The sequence below is a fragment of the Vanellus vanellus genome (assembly GCF_965231255.1).
Source record: "Vanellus vanellus genome assembly, chromosome: 23".
Lineage (NCBI taxonomy): Eukaryota > Metazoa > Chordata > Aves > Charadriiformes > Charadriidae > Vanellus > Vanellus vanellus.
The window spans coordinates 2,105,074-2,121,687 of record NC_138928.1 but is presented as its reverse complement, the minus strand read 5'-3'; the positions used below and the strand labels follow the sequence as shown (position 1 = coordinate 2,121,687).

At 54.0% G+C, this 16,614-nt stretch overlaps 1 protein-coding gene across 2 annotated transcripts; it reads left to right on the top strand.

Annotated features, from left to right (window-relative positions):
* Positions 1-2,165: 2,165 nt before the first annotated feature.
* Positions 2,166-15,282, top strand: LOC309680879 (potassium voltage-gated channel subfamily A member 3-like; the record flags this gene model as incomplete). Of its 2 annotated transcripts, none has more annotated exons than XM_082494636.1 (2): positions 2,166-4,197; positions 15,180-15,282. In XM_082494636.1, one exon carries the CDS (start codon positions 2,166-2,168, stop codon positions 3,915-3,917), a length of 1,752 nt encoding a protein of 583 aa, XP_082350762.1. In that variant the 3' UTR covers positions 3,918-4,197; positions 15,180-15,282. The 2 variants fall into 2 exon arrangements, with proteins under 2 accessions (XP_082350762.1, XP_082350763.1); XM_082494637.1 differs by lacking the exon at positions 15,180-15,282 and adding an exon at positions 4,716-4,767.
* Between the last annotated feature and the right edge of the window lie 1,332 nt (positions 15,283-16,614).

Genomic DNA, 16,614 nt, shown 5'->3' with positions numbered 1-16,614 from the left:
CCGCACAGGAGAGAAGTCCCTCCTCAGGTTGAGATGGAACTGCCCATGGTCACGTTTGTGCCCGTTCCCTCCTGTCCTGTCACTGGGCACCACTGAACACAGACCGTTCCCACCCCCCGGCACCCGCCCTCGAAGGACTGATAAGCGTTGATAAGATCCCCCCTCAGTCTTCTCTTCTCCAGACTGAAAGGCCCCACGGCCCTCAGCCTCTCCTCGTAAGAGAGATGCTCCGGTCCCCTCATCATCTCCACAGCCCTTTGCTGGACCCTCCCCAGCAGTTCCCTGTCCTTCCTGACCCGGAGAGCCCCGAACTGGACACAGCGCTCCAGATGTGGCCTCCCCGGGGCAGAGCAGAGGGGGGGATGACCTCCCTCCACCTGCTGGCCACACTCTGCTTGATGCCCCCCAGGATGCCATTGGCCTTCTTGGCCACCAGGGCACATTGCTGGCTCGTGGGCATCCTGTTGGCCACCAGGACTCCCAGGTCCCTTCCCACAGAGCTGCTCTCCAGCAGGACCTCTCCGGGGCTCATTCCCCCGGGTAACCTCCCTGATTTTTGGTGGCAGAGGGTTTTTTCTTCTGTCAGCAAAGAGGAAGGTGGGCTCGGCTCACTCACCCCTCGTCCACACTGTTAATCTCCCATTTACAGTCCGGAGTCGGCTCTTACACCAATATTTATTGTTGTTTCCCCCCCTACGTTTGTATATTTTGTACAGCTTGTTTCTCATTTAAAATATAAATAAGTTTGATCTTTTCATCTGTTTTTCTCTCTACCTTCTGGAGGCTGCGCTGGTTAAAAATAACCCCGGTGATGAGCTAACGCGGGGCTGGCGGAGGGGTTTGAACCTCTGTCGCGGTGGGACCACCCGGCGGGTGTGGGAACGGCAGCGCGTCACCCTTCTCACCTCTCCCCGACCATCGTGGTGGGGGTTTTTCCCCGAGATGGGAATTCCCTGAATTGCTTAAAACCCGCTTGGCACGTGGCTGGGGATTAAAGCGCTTCTGCTGTCATGGGATTTTTGGGAAAATGGGGACCAGTGAGGGGTGCTGGGGGGGAGATGGGCACAGGTGGGTGCAGAGATCCTGGGTTGTCCCTGGTGCACATCTCCTGGGGATGGAGTGTTTTCCAGCACTGGACTCCTGCAGAGGAGGTTTTCGCCTTAAAAAAAAATCCCATTTGACCAAAATTGAACTATTTGCATAAGAAGATCAATTGAAGGGAGAAAAAAAAAAAAAAAAGCCATTCAAATCCTTTTGGCTTTCTTGCAGGAAAGTCTGAAAAGCAGATTTGGGTTCAGACTGAAACCACCCTGATGGAGGGTGGCTCAGCTTCGCTTCTCCATTTATTGTGCTGGGGGGGGGGGGGATGCACACACACACACACACACACATATGTGTGTGTGCAAACACACACATGCACGCACCCGCCTGTGCACACACACGCACACGCACATGCTCTCTCTTCTCTACAGACAGAAAAAAAAAAAAAAAAATTAAAAAAAATCCCCACTTTAGCCGAAACGCTGATTCAAAACAACTGTTGGCGGCTCCGACCGCCGCTGTCTGCTTCCCATTACCCGCAGCCCCCGCCGCGGCTTGAAACGGTGACTTGAAACAACCAGGCAAACCCCCAAATTACGAATAAAAATTACGTTTCCCTTTGCCGGGGGAAGGGCAGAAAAACTCTTTCTAAGGCAGCGGATTCTGCCAGAGGAAAAAAAAAAAAAAAACCAAACCCAACTCTTCCCCGCTTGCGACCCGCTGAGCATCAAAGGATGCTCCGGGGAGGGGACCGAAGCCCCTCGGCGTGTCGCTGGGTGGGGGGTAGGGATCGGGACCCCCTCCCCGGGGGCTGGGGCAGGGGCAGGGGGTGCCCGCAGGGGTGGTGGGGGTGCGGGGCAGGGCCGGGGGGTGCTGGTGGGTGTCTCCGGGAGCGGTGACTGAGCGAGGCGGCGCCAGGGCTGGGGGCGGATTTTTTGAGAAGAGCCTCAGCTCTATCAGAGCAGCGGCGGCCGCTGGAGGAGTTGGGCGGCTGTTTCTCCCTCTCCGCTCGGAGGAGGAGGAAGAAGAGGAAGAAGAGGAAGAAGGGGAAGCAAAGGCTTCGGCTGCCGCCTCTCCGGTCCTCCCCCCCCCCCCTCCCCTTTCCCCTTCCGCCCCATACCTTTATGGACGAGCGCCGGAGCTTGCTCTACTCTCCGGCTGCCTCCTCCACTGGCCGGCATCCGCGGGGCGGCTCGACCAGCAGCCACCACAACCTGGGCTACACCGAGCAGCTGCCCCCCGCCGCCCCCCAGCCGGTCCCCGAGCAAGAGGAGGAAGAGGGTGAAGAAGGGGAGGAAGGCAACATGACCGTGGTGGGGGGCGGCGGAGACCCTTTGCTGGAAGAACCACAGCATCCTCATCCTTTGCTCGGGGGGGAGCGCTACGATCACCCCCCGACTCCGGCCGCCGTCCCCGCCGGCCAGCCCGCGGGCGGTGGGGAGCACGAGTGCTGCGAGCGGGTGGTGATCAACATCTCGGGGTTGCGGTTTGAGACCCAGCTGAAGACGCTGGCGCAGTTCCCCGAGACGCTGCTGGGGGACCCACGTAAGAGGATGCGCTACTTCGACCCCCTCCGCAACGAGTATTTTTTCGACCGTAACCGTCCCAGCTTCGACGCCATCCTCTACTACTACCAGTCAGGCGGGCGCATCCGACGACCCGTCAACGTCCCCATCGATATCTTCTCCGAGGAGATCCGCTTCTACCAGCTAGGGGAGGAGGCCATGGAGAAGTTTCGGGAGGATGAGGGTTTTATTCGGGAGGAGCAGCGGCCGCTTCCCGACAAGGAGTTTCAGCGCCAAGTGTGGCTCCTCTTCGAGTACCCCGAGAGCTCTGGGCCGGCCCGAGGCATTGCCATCGTCTCTGTCCTGGTCATCCTTATCTCTATTGTCATCTTCTGTCTGGAGACCCTGCCTGAATTCAGAGATGACCATGACTATGAGGGAACTGGGGGGACCTTCGGGACGGGTGGTGGCCCTCTTCCACCTGATGTCTTCACCAACTCCTCATCTTCGGCTGCTTCCATGGTATCGTCCTTCACCGACCCTTTCTTTGTAGTGGAGACTTTGTGCATCATCTGGTTCTCCTTCGAGCTGCTGGTCCGCTTCTTTGCCTGCCCCAGCAAGGCCACCTTCTCCAAGAATATCATGAATATCATTGACATTGTGGCCATCATTCCCTACTTCATCACGCTGGGCACCGAGCTGGCTGAGAGGCAAGGCAACGGCCAGCAAGCCATGTCCTTGGCCATCCTCAGAGTCATCCGACTGGTCAGGGTCTTCCGCATCTTCAAGCTCTCCCGGCACTCCAAGGGGCTGCAGATCCTGGGGCAGACCCTCAAGGCCAGCATGCGGGAGCTGGGTTTGCTCATCTTCTTCCTCTTCATCGGCGTCATCCTCTTCTCCAGCGCTGTCTACTTCGCAGAAGCCGATGACCCCAGTTCGGGTTTCAGTAGCATCCCCGATGCCTTCTGGTGGGCGGTGGTGACCATGACCACGGTGGGCTACGGGGACATGCACCCCATCACCATTGGGGGGAAGATTGTGGGGTCCCTCTGTGCCATCGCGGGGGTGCTAACCATCGCTCTCCCCGTGCCCGTGATAGTCTCCAATTTCAACTATTTCTACCACCGGGAGACAGAGGGTGAGGAGCAAGCCCAATACATGCACGTCGGGAGCTGCCAGCATCTCTCGTCCAGCGAGGAGATGAGGAAGGCTCGCAGCAATTCCACCCTCAGCAAGTCCGAGTACATGGTGATCGAGGAAGGGGGAATCAACCACAGTGCATTCAAACAGGCTGCCTTTAAGACAGGCAACTGCACAACCACAAACAATCCCAACTGTGTGAACATCAAAAAGATCTTTACGGACGTTTAAAACAGCAAAACCAAAACAAACGGCAACAAAATCTGAGGACGCGGTAAAAAAAAATATAACAGTAATAATGCAAAGTGACTGTGTACTCGGTATTGTGTGGAACATGCACCATCGTCGGTCTGTGTGTGCCCTCGTTTTTATACGTTTATTTTTTTAGATCCTTCCTTTCTAAAGAGCCGGGAAAAAAAAAAAAAAAGGATTTAAAATTCTCCGAAGAAGAGGACAGCTAAAGGGTAAAGAGAAGGAAGATGAAGACAAAACACACTCACCGTTGAAACAGGTGTTTGTTCTGCAACGTGTTGCAGGGCTGCTTTTATTTTCTTGGGTTTTGGGGACCTCTCGCTTTGCTCCCGAATTTCTCCCCCCCCTTCCCTTTCCCTAAAGGCAGCGTGTAGCCGATTTCCCTTCCATCGCATAAGCTCACTTGTTGGATTAACAACCCCGGATTGGGTGGGGAGACGAGGAAAACATGTTGCAGAGCGTACTGGAAGGGGGTTGGGAGGAAATAACCATTTAATTTTGCAGAGAGTCTCTGTTACCACATTGTTAAATGACGCTTAATATTGAAACATGTGGTGTGCCATTACGGGCACATCACAGATTCCCTTTTCTCCCCCGTTAGATCGTTTATGAAATTCTAATCTGGTCAGAGACCGAGTGCAATCAATGCTGATTTAAATAGAAAAAAAAAAAAAACAACCCCCAAACCCCCAAAGCCCTCGTTTTCTAATCTGAATTCCCTTCCCCTGCCAACCCTATGGTGTTATTTCATCCAACGTCAAATGTGTGGCCGTGCAGCGGGTCTCTGTGCGGGGAGGAGGGAGGCGAAAGGCAAAATGGACCGGTTTCAGGAGCTGACGGTGCCGGCGTGGACCGGGGGATGCAGGATCCGGGATGAGCTCCTCGCCGCGGCTGTGCAGCCTCAAACCCACCCAGCTGGAGACAAAAGGATACTTCCTCCTTTTTTTGTTTGGGTTTTTTTTTTTTTTGCAACGCGTTTGGGAGAGATGCGGCCGCTTATCGCAAGAAGATTAAAGTGGCGAACACGCCTTCCAGCGGAAGTCACCGATTCGGACCGGAGTGATGCAGTTGCCATGGCGACCCTGGTTTCCTGGGAAACCCCCAAAGGTTGTCATGGCATCCCTTCTCCCATCCCCCTTGGTCCTCGCTCTTCCCGCAAAAAAAAAAAACAACAAACCAACCCTTTCCAGATGGTTCCAGCCCCGTCATCCCGCAGGACACGGCGGCTCTGTCCCGCTATGTGACCCCATCATCCCGACACCCCCTTCCCAGGCCGCGTCGTGTCCCCCTCCTGCGGCTTCCCCTGTGCCGAACGAAGCATCCGTAGGCAATAAGCACACCACAAATCCAGCTCTCCCCGGCAGCGGAGCTCCCACCTTGGCAGTGAAATTTGGGGATGGAGTGTCTCATCCTGCAAACACGAGCGCCCGCTCCGCTGAGAACCACCCGGCGTTTTCCCTCCCCCGGTCCCTGTGCCGCACGAAACCCGACGTCTCCCCCAAAAACCCCACGCGAAATGGCACCCAGCGGCCAGCGGGAAAGCTGGGCTGAGAAACCCCCGGCAGCTTTTGGAAACGAGGAGGGGGGGGGGACACAGATCTAGAAAAAAAACAGGATTGAAAAGTAACCAAAAAACCCCGCCGGGGAAAACACACCGGCTTCATCCTTACGTGCGCACCGGGGGCCACGGGACATCTGATGGGATCAGGTGAGCCTTGCACGGGGTAGAGTTTAATGGCATCATAAAGTAATGTTGCTATTTTGGGAAAAAAAAAACAAAACAAACAACAAACTCGTGTTTTCCACTGCTTAGGTGATTTTTTCCAGCTTACCCTGCTGCTCTGGGATATTTTTGTGCACGTTCGGGAAAGTGGGATAACGACCTATACCTCCTCCGCTTATATTTGCTTTTTAGCGCTGTGCACGGGAGGAAAATCCCCGCTGCTTGTTCTTTTTTTTTTTTATTATTTTTATTTATTTTTATTTTTGCAGCTGGATTTCTTCAATTCTGTGCTAAAAAGGTTATTTTCAGGGGTTTGACTTTTCGATCTGAGCGCTGCCGTCGAAAAAGGCTGAAGGCAGGGCCCGGCTGCTCAGCCTGGAGCGCCTCGGCTCCAGCTCTGCTCCGGTTTGCTGCGTTTTGGGTTAAATAAACCCAGATTCCTTCGAGGTAGCGTACCGCCCCAGGGATGCTGTTAAATCCCTCCTACCGCAAGGAGAGATTTGACCGCCGACCTGTGCGAGTCACACCTTTGCCAAGTGTGTAGAAAGGGGGGATTTGTCCTGAGAGATGCCGGCCGTGCCGAAATGGGAGTTGAGCTGAGATTTTACCCAGACTTCAAAGGATGAGGATAGTTTGTAACCCTCTCCCTTGGCCCCGTCTCAGCCCCCGGTAATAAAACCCTTTATAACCAAGAAAAACGTCAGAGCAGTTTCTCAGCTAATGCCGTGTGACAGCTTTATTGGAGCTCCTCTAGTTTTCAGCAGCTGAGGATCTAAGAAATGATCTTTATTAGGGAGATGCCCTGGAGCGTGGCGGGAGGTAACAAACCGGGGATCCCTTGTCCGGGATAACTGAGATCCCTTATCTGGGATAACTGGGAACACCCCAGCGCGCCTTTTCCCCCGGCTGGAATGTCGTTTCTGCCTACGAGTTGTCAATTTTTTATTGTTATTAAAGCTCCCCCGCATGCCTGTGCCTAAAGGGAGGATTTGAGTTTAAAAACAGGGGAAACGGTCCCACTCGGCGGAGTTTGCAGATGAGTTTTGTCTCTGCGTTTTCTCCGTGGCAGCTGCACGGGGTACGGAAACCACATGTTCTCCTGGAAATGGCACAGTATAATTTTCGGTTTCTCTGTCTAAAAAAGAAAACGGAAACCTTGCAGGTTGCTAGTTTGCTTTCCTGACTGCTCCCTACCTTATTTTGGTGGGGGGGGGGAGGGTAGAATGCTTTCAAATGGATTTTATTGACGGTAAAAGATGCTGGAGGGGAGAGGCGGCAGGGAAACCACTTCATCCACTGGAGCGAAAGGCAGTTTTGCTCCAGTACCGAATGGTATCGCTGAAAAATACAAAAGCACTGCTGCTCTGTCTTTAAGATGCGCGGAGAACTGGGGATATCCTTTCCGTGCTCTGCCCCGTTTCTGTCTGCCTCTTCCCTCGGCGCTGTCTCGTTAGGTACCCTTCAAGCCAGACAAACGCGTTCTGTTATTGCACGGTCTGACGGCTTCTCCGAAACCGGCTGCCGCGTGCGGTGTGCCAGGAATGGCAGAGATCGCGGAAAGATTGCTCTCTTTGCAGCCGGCTGCTTATCGAACTGACTTTGCTCTCTCGCGGCGTGCCTCCCGTTAGGATTTCGGACGGTTTTAACGGTCACCGGGGAGTTCAAGGCGAGCCTCAGCCTCCGCGGCGAGTTGGCTGTTTGTAATGTGCTTAGAGGGGGCAGCGTGAGGAGATTAGGATGAGCGGCTGCTGTCTGGCAGCCGCCCGCCAAGCCTTCCCAAGGCGAGGCGAGGGGTTGCCCAGACTCAGTTTATTACATTACATGTAATACATGTTTTAAATTACGCGTTTTACCCAAAGCTGACGCTTAAGATCCCGCGGAAAGCGAGCGGGGGGAAGGCTTGCCTCCCCAGGCGGTCCCCGGCGCGTCGCCTGCGCGCGTGGCGCGGCGGTGATGCTCTCTGCCACGTCCTCCTCCTCCCCTCTCCTTCCTACCTGGCGTCTGAGGGACAGGGTGACACTGCTGGCACCGAAGGATGGGAGCACGGACGGGAACCGGCAGCTCCTGCCCCGGGGACGCAGCCCTGAGAGGCCGTAGCTGCCTCCCCGGATGCTTTATGGTTTATACAGGGGCACTGGGCGATGCAGAGCCTTGTACAGCCTCCTCCCTCCTTTCACAGGTTCCTTTCCCTTTCCCTCTGCTTGTATTTTAGGACCTGTTCCCTTCCCCCGTTTCAGCCCTGATGCCACCTCGACACACGTCCCCGGTACAGGGGGATGCAGGGGACGCGCAGCAGCCCCCAACCCCGGCTCCTCCGCTCGGTGCTTTGACACCATCACCTTTTATCTCCTGCTTATTTGCCCCATTTTGTGTGTGTGTGTGTGTGTGTGTGTGTGTTTTCAGGCCTGAACTCTTCTAAAAAGGTTCTGTTGTTCTCCAGCACAATAGATGCCCTTTGGGTGCTTGGGGTGGCCGGAGGAGCAGAGCAGTATCCATCCCACCCCACGTGCGGCCACGAACAAGGGCTGGGGATATCTCTTTCCTCCAGGAGGGTTAAATTTCTTTCCGGGCAATTGTTCCTGCTCCATCACTTGACAAAAGAAGTTGGGTTTGGTTTTTTTTGTTTTTTTTTTTTTTTTTTTTCTTGTTTTGTTTTTAATCCCCAGTTTATGGACAGTTGAGAGGAGGCAAAGGGCGGGCGAGCGGCTTCCCCGGCGGAAGGGAAGGAGCTCATGGGCTGCGGAGGGGTCTCCCGGCAGAGCTGCAGCACCGGGAAAGGGGTTCTTGGAGGGGTTGGTGTGTAGGGAGAGCGTTCTGCCTGAAATCTCTTTAATGGTGTAGTTTGGAGCCCTCTTCCTGCCAAGCTTTTAAAATATGCATATCTTGGTGAGCGCACATGGAGGCTGCCATCGCAGCCCGATGGAAGGATGGAAGGCAGAGCCTTTTTTCCCCCTCCGTTTTAAATGCTTTAACCAGCCGTCCCTGGGTAGGCTGCAAACCTGCCAGTGCAAACAGACAAATAGGATTTAAACGCGACTCATTTTGCCTTTCGCTCTCAAATTGCTGCCTGTACCGGGAAGGAGAGCTCAGAGCACCCGCATCCTCGTGCAGAGGCGGTTGTGTGGGCGATGGGCGCGGGGAAATAGGGACTTTCTGGATGTTATAGGACACTGTGGGCAGGGCAATATCCTGTAAATTGTCTCCTCCGCTGCTACAGAGCCGGTACTGCTCTTCTGCACCCTTCCCTGCTGTGGGTCTGCACCCATAGTGTGAACAGGGGGGGTTTGGTTCCACTTTGGGGGGGTGTTAAGGATGTGTTGTAGATGGGATGCTGCTGCCTTTCCCTGTTTCCCGCAGTGCTGTTTATAAGGTGGAGGCGGCACTAACGGTGGGTGCTGGTGAGCCCGGTGGGTGCTGTGCAGCGGGTGCTGGGTGATGGGAGCCCTCTCCCCGTGCCAGGGGTGGGAGTCGGGCGTTGAGCACGGAGGGCTGGAGCCCTGCGCATCCCCGGCAGGAGGCTGCCCTCCAATACAGCCACGGGACTGCAGCCCCCCATTTTGGGGATGTTTCGGGGTGGGTGCCCTGAGGGGCCTCATCCCGGCTGGGAATTGCCTCTCCGGCAGTGGGAAGGGTTTGGCATCGTTTTGGGGGGTGGTGATAGAGGGTTTTCTTAGGGCACATAGAGGACTGGCGTGAGGAGGGGGACAGAGCCATCCCATGGCGGGGGGCACCTTCGCTGCCGGGGGGAGCCCTGCAGCGCGGCCCCAACTCCGTCTCCACAGCATCTGGCTCTTGCCCCAGTCAAAGCGCTCCCGGCTGTGCTGTGGTCGAGCCCCGGACACAATCGAGACCTTTTACTCCCGTACTTGGCTTCCCGAACAGGAAAATGAGTAATGGTGTCTCCGTCAAAGCCGTATTCATCCCACCTGATGGGACACGTGTTTGCTGCTGCGCGATGGGAAGGCGTCAGGGCTCCTGCTCTTCGTCACCCGGTGGATCCCATTTTTCACTCATGAGACCCATTCCCTGTGCAGAAGAGGGATGCGTGCGGGGTCCCGCGCTGCCCTTGTAGCTGGAGCCCTTTTATCTCCGCTGCCGGCAAAACTCAGCCACAAATACTCCGAGAGAATCCCCCGGGAACCCCCGTGTGCTTTTCCTTCCACGAACAAGGCTCTGCTTTACGACACCCACCCCCTCACCCCCACCCCAAGTTTCGGGCTCCGTCTGTGTCTCATCACCACCCGGAGCCTGAGTTTGCGGCGCTGAGGATGCTCTGCAGCAGCGCAGGGAAACCTCCGCGCATGACCCTCCCCGCGGGGCACTGTCAGTTTGCTCCTTCTTATGAACCAGGACACGCTCAAGTAAATTAAAACCTGTCTCCTGTGTCATTCAGCGCGTCGGTCAAGTTAGGAGTAGCTCAAATACTTCCTGATCGTTGGTCTTCCCCTATTCATAACAGGAATAGTCTTTACCTAACGGCGCTGCGCACACCCTGGGCTCAGCGAGGCAGCCGCCGCCGCGCACCGCCGCCTTTCTTTAGGAATGATTCATTTCCTTAAGACTCGCAATTCAGATGCTTTCCTGCGCCTGGTTAAGCTCCGTCACGTCTGTTGCTTTTCTATAGTTGTTGCGCTTCATTTTTAGCAGCTTTAGCACATAGCGGGCGGGAAGACTCGGTTCGGCCGCGTGGCGCGCACGGCTCCATGGGCGAGCGGCTCTCTCCGCGCTCGCTGGCAAAAATGCAGAGTGCAGTCGGTTTTAGTTTGATGCTGACCGGCGCCAGCTGCTTTGCTTGGCTTCCTCCGAAGCACCGTCACGGATAGATAGGGAAAAATCCTTCGGGATTGTGTCACGGTTCGATGCGGGGTGGAAGGACGGGAGGCTCAACCTTTGCGGGGGCAGCGGGGTGCGTGCTCGGGGTCTCGCTCTCCCGGCACGCTAAAATTGCGAGGGAGCCTGGACAGGATGAACACGCGCTTCACAAAGTGGTTTTTGCCTTTGCAGTGAGATGTTTCTCTGCCTTTGGGTTTGGTTGCCATAAATGAGCTGAGTGCAGCGTAGGGTGGGGGGGGGGGGGGGGACACGCCGTGTCGCTCCGGGGGATTTGGTATGGAGTTGGTCCGTGACGTCACGCATCCCCGCATCCCGCGCCTGCAGGGTGGAAGCGCTGCGGTGTCCGTTGGGTGTCCGCTGTCGGCCGGGGTGGCTTTGGGCAGGTCGGCTCCTCCGAGCCTCAGTTTCCCCATCTGTAACTGACACCGAGCAGCTTCGTTCAGTGTTTGGAAATGCAGCAACGAAACACACCGTGGGAGGAAGAGGTGGTTTTGAAACACAGAGCGAGAAGTAAAGGATCCTCCAAAGGCTTTATGGAGTTCAGCTTTCTCGAAGCTTGCAGAGCCTGCGGACCCTGACGCCCCCTTAACTGCCGTTATTTGCCCCAGCTGGAGGGAAGCCCGGGGTCTCACCCAGCTGCCCGGGGATGCCGGCTCTGCCCCACGCCTCCCCTTCCCATCACTGCCCCCCTCTCCTCCAGTTTCTTCACTCTGCATCTTTACTTTTCCATCCTTTCCCCTGAAATCTCCGTGCATTTACGGTCGAAATCCCTTTTCTCCCTCCCTGCTGGTCTCCGCTTGGAGCTGCCGCCGCAGCCCGGTAGCGGTTCGAACTTCAGGCTGTTGCAGCGGGTCAAAAATGAGACATAAGAAGTTTGGGCTCAAAATAAAGTTGCCTTCTGCCGACTGGAGCTTGCAGGAGGGATGGGAAGGGAGTTTGCTGTGAGCACCCGGCGCCTGTGCTTTACCCTTTGGCTGCCCGAATCACGTTCGGCGGTTCAGAAACCTCCAAATTAAAGGAGGAAATCTTTGTGCTGAGTCTGAAACAAGCCTGGGCTCTTCTCTCCTGGGGCTGGAAACCTTTCAGCGACATCTCCGCCATCCTGGTTGCAAAAAGCTCCGATAAAGCGAAGCGCGCACAAGGAGACGCCACCCGGTGAGCGCGACCCGGGTTCAGCCGGTTTTCTGGCTTGGGATATCTCCCGGGAATCGGCTTTATTGCTCCATTTTCTTAACCAAGCCGTCACGCAGCTCCCTTAGAGGGGAGAATTACACAAGCGTTTACCTTTATCAGCCCAACGTGGAATTCAGTGAGAAGAGATCTCAAGTTAACATGATAAGATCTGTTTTCCCTAACCCTGCCTTGATTGGCATCAATTATATCGTCCTCTTTAATTCTGTCGTAAGACTCTCAGCCGTTCCAGCATATTGTTTGGGATCAACGACAGATGGCCAGACCCATCGTTTTGCAGGTCACTTTGTTTATCCCTTAAAAAATTGGCCCAACAGGAGCTATTTTCCAGTCCTCTGGATTTTCACCAGGTCCGGGGCTCAAGAGATACTCAATACTTGCAGTCTCACGAGCTGCTTCGCCAGCTCCGAGTGCTTGGATACAAGTTATTTGGCTCGGCCGATTTAAAAACATCTAATTTTTGTGGCTGCTGTTTAATATCCTCTGTTTCTCTTGGAGTGGAGAGAATTTCATCACCCCCATATGATGGGAATACATCTGGATCCCTTCAGAAGCCGGAGCAGGGATATCTCCCGAATGCTCCCGACTCCTCACTCCCACTGCTGTTCCTGCAGAATTTGGTGAAATAACGTCATCCTTAGGCTGAGGATTTGGGGGCTCTTTCTACAAGGGCAAGGATGCAGCCTGAAAAGGCACCAGGGTACCCCAAAGCACTGGATTATTTGCCAGGTTTGGGAAAATTGTTATTTACCATTTAATCTGCAGAGCCCCAGCTCTGCCGTCCCCTTCTCGGCCAAACCAACGGCATTTCCTGGGCCGTGCCGGGCTGAAGGTGTTATTTGGATTTTATTTGTGTAATGCTCCAGCGATGCTTGAGGATGCTGGCAATTTGACCGTTGCTTTGCTAAAAAAGCAGGAGCCCTTCCCTGCTGGCAGGTGGGAGGGGGGTGTAATCCCCCCCAGCAAGCCCCGTCCAATAAAGCATAAACAACCCCAGTCAGCTTTAAGCCCATGAATAGTCCTTCTGGCACTTCACGATAAGCCGGTGCTTTTATAACCGGCTGGTCTGAGACCCTTGCAAGGAGCGCTAAGCCCCTCTGGTAGCTTATTTTCCCCTGAGCGCTGTGCTGCCTTGCAAGGGGATCTTTGCTTCTTGCGGGAAATCCCCCCTCTCTCCTTTCTCTGCCTGCTTTTAGCATCCCTGCACCATCATCCCTGCAACAGCATCACTGCAACAGCATCCTTGCAGCATGAGCCCAGCACCGTCATCACTGCAACAGCATCCCTGCACCATCATCACTGCAACAGCATCCCTGCACCAGCATCCCTGCACCAGCATCCTTGCAGCTTCAGACCCGCACCATCATCACTGCACCATCATTACTGCACCATCAGCCCTGCAACATCAGCCCTGCAACAACATCACTGCAACAGCATCCTTGCAGCATGAGCCCAGCACCGTCATCACTGCAACAGCATCTCTGCAACATCAGCCCTGCAACATCAGCCCTTCACCAGCATCCCTGCAATATCAGCCCTGCATTAGCATCCCTGCACCAGCATCCCTGCACCAGCATCACTGCAACAGCATCCTTGCAGCTTCAGACCCGCACCATCATCACTGCACCATCATCACTGCACCATCATCCCTGCAACATCAGCCCTGCAACAACATCACTGCAACAGCATCCCTGCAACAGCATCACTGCAACAGCATCCTTGCAGCATGAGCCCAGCACCGTCATCACTGCAACAGCATCCCTGCACCATCATCCCTGCAACATCAGCCCTTCACCAGCATCCCTGCACCAGCATCACTGCAACAGCATCCTTGCAGCTTCAGACCCGCACCATCATCACTGCACCATCATCACTGCACCATCATCACTGCACCATCATTACTGCACCATCAGCCCTGCAACAACATCACTGCAACAGCATCCCTGCAACAGCATCACTGCAACAGCATCCTTGCAGCATGAGCCCAGCACCGTCATCACTGCAACAGCATCTCTGCAACATCAGCCCTGCAACATCAGCCCTGCACCAGCATCCCTGCACCAGCATCCCTGCACCAGCATCACTGCACCAGCATCACTGCAAGAGCATCCTTGCAGCATCAGCCTTCCACCATCATCACTGCAACAGCACCCCTGCAACATCAGCCCTGCAACAGCATCCCTGCAGCATCAGCGCTGCACCAGCATCCCTGCAACAGCATCACTCCAACATCATCCCTGCACCATCGAGAGGATGGGTCTCACCCTCCTGGCCACATGGATCCTGTCTCATCTCACATCTCTCCATCCTGACTCTCCTTTTGGGGAAAACAGGCTCTGTTTTGGGGACGAGCCGGGGTCAGGCAGGTCTCGGCGCCTTAGGTTGGGCTCTGAACCGTGAATGCGGATCCTTCCTACCCTTGTCTCATCACCGGCTGCTAATGAAGCATCCGGCTCGCGTAATCTGATTTGGTGGTAGCGCTCATCTTATTAGTGTGCACCACACACTGGTTTTAATATAGTTAATGAACCTCACTATAGGAAGCTTTACTCATTCCCACTTGAAAAATCACCGCGAAAAGGGCCAGAATTTGGGGGTGTGACTCCTGCTGCCTTGCCGTAGGGCTTAAACCCTCGGGAACTGTGGCCGTCCCCCCTCCGCAGGCGGGCGCAGAGCCCGGGACGTGGCGCGGCGGGCGGTGGGATGCTGCGATTGCCGCGGTGCGAACTAAAGGCAGAGCGTAGGATTTCTGAAAACGAGAGGGATGTAAGCGGTGGCGTGAAGTTTTCTAAGAATTTCAGCATCTTAAAGACAGAGCAGAGCAGCTCACTGTATTAAAATAGGAGTCAGGATGGGTCCCTTCATGCTTCGAAGCCGACCGGTTGCAATACCGGCTGGGTTCATGCCCTCCAGACGCTCGGCAGCTCCGGCACGGCAGACATCGGGGGTTTTTTTTTGTTGTTGTTTTGCCCTTTGCTAGAGATCTCCATCCCCCCACCAAAACGGGGTCTCGGGTTTGAGCTCTGCCGTGGTCTCCGAGCGCTGGATGCGGGATCAGCCCTGGCTCCTGCCATCCCCTCTATCAGATTCATAAGATCAAGTAATCGCTTAATATCGTGGGAATCATATCGGGTCGGGACAAACCCAGCCTGATTAAGATAAAAACATGATGAGGAAAACCCACTTTGCGCTAATTATTCTGGATTTGGAACTTGCCGTTAATGTGAGATAATAGTTAATAACCGGAATATATTTAATGAATCTTTTTTCTATCTTTAGCTCGCTTTTGACTGCGTTGCAGTTAGTCCGTTAAACAATTTTAATTAGCAAATTTTCAATTTTTTCTTGGTGGGAAAGGGGGGTGTGAAATTTTCTGAGGGGTCTACCGTGCACTGTTATATTCTGCTTTGCCTCAAAAAAATAATAATAATAACCTGTTGCTTGTTTTCCAAACCAGGCTGTGCATAAAAGCGGTTCTTTGCTCTGCCCAACAGATAACAGAAGAAGTTGCAAAATTAAGACCTTCAGGACTGTGTTGAGAAATAAAACGTCTCCAAGGGAATGGCGAACATCGCGGACACGGTGCCTGACACTGCTGTGGACCCGAGCGACGGAGGGTCTGTCCTCCCCAGTTAACCCCATTTCATATTTCACATGTATCTATGAAATATTTGCCACGTTATCTGTGTTTTCTAACAAGTGCATTATGTAGAAGGGACCATCTTTGCAGCTGGAAGTTTTATCTTCGAATCATGTGCAATATAACGAGACTGAACAAAGCCAGGAAAAAGGAGGAGGAGAGGTGGAAATCATTTGGACACTTTTTCAGTCTTTTTTTTGTATTATTATTATTATTTAAAAAAAAAAAAAATTTCTCACGAAAGATTAAGCAACCAGAAAGGAAACGTTAACCAGAGCTGCTGATAAGCAGTCCAAGTGTTTTGCTGGGAGTGGGGAGGGAGATGGGGGAAATTCGGTTGCTCTCCCTGTTCCCTGTCGAAGGACACGGGCTGTTTTCGGCGCTGGGATGGGAATAATTTCTGTTCTGTTTTTCTGACTTTCCTGTAAATGCTCTTTATAAGTAGGTATGTGCTGTACCAAAGGCTGTGATTTATTTTAAGTCCTTATTGAGAAAGCAACATCTCCGCCGATGCTGAGGAAAACAGTGTCAAACGGTCAACAAGTTGTGCCTTGTTTTCAGGATCACTCCGTGAAAAACTAAGGAAAAATCGGATTTCCAGGGGCGGGAAAGATATAAACCCCACTCCTGGCTGGTCCTGCCCCGGCTTCATTTCACGGGAGCCCGATGCGCCGTTCTCTGCTCTTCCACGGTACTTCAGCCCCGAGGGAATATTATAGTATTGTGTTGCTAATACTATAATAAACGGGAAGTCCATCGCTCCTTTGCCCGTCGCTGTTCCATTTTGCGAGCTGGGTTGTTTTTTTGGTTGTTTTTTGTTTTTTGTTTTTATTTTTTTTTTTGTAGCAAGTTAAGAGCTGTGGGTTGCCCGCGGTGGGCTGCGAAACTGTTAAAGTCGGGGTCTCCGTAACCTCACTGCATTTCCGAGGACCGCATAGGTAAATATTAGCCCAGTGCAGTGGGATAAATGGTCTGCGAAGGGATAAATGGTCTGAGAAGGGATAAAAGTTCTGCAAAGGCATAAATGGTCTGCAAAGGCATAAATTCAAATGGCAAAGGGGTTGATGGTCTCTCCTGCTCCTGCTTTCCCCCTCTCACCTCAGCCTCCTCCGCTTCTGTCCCAGCTTTGAGACTAAAACCCGCCCAGCATGTATTCCATCGGAGGAGCCGGGCGATGCTCGCGACAGCGTTGGGTTTCTGGGTGAAAATAATGTCGGTGGGACTCAGGCGAGCGCGGGAACCTCTGCGTCTGCGTTGCAATAATTCACCGGGGACGGTTCGGGGAACGT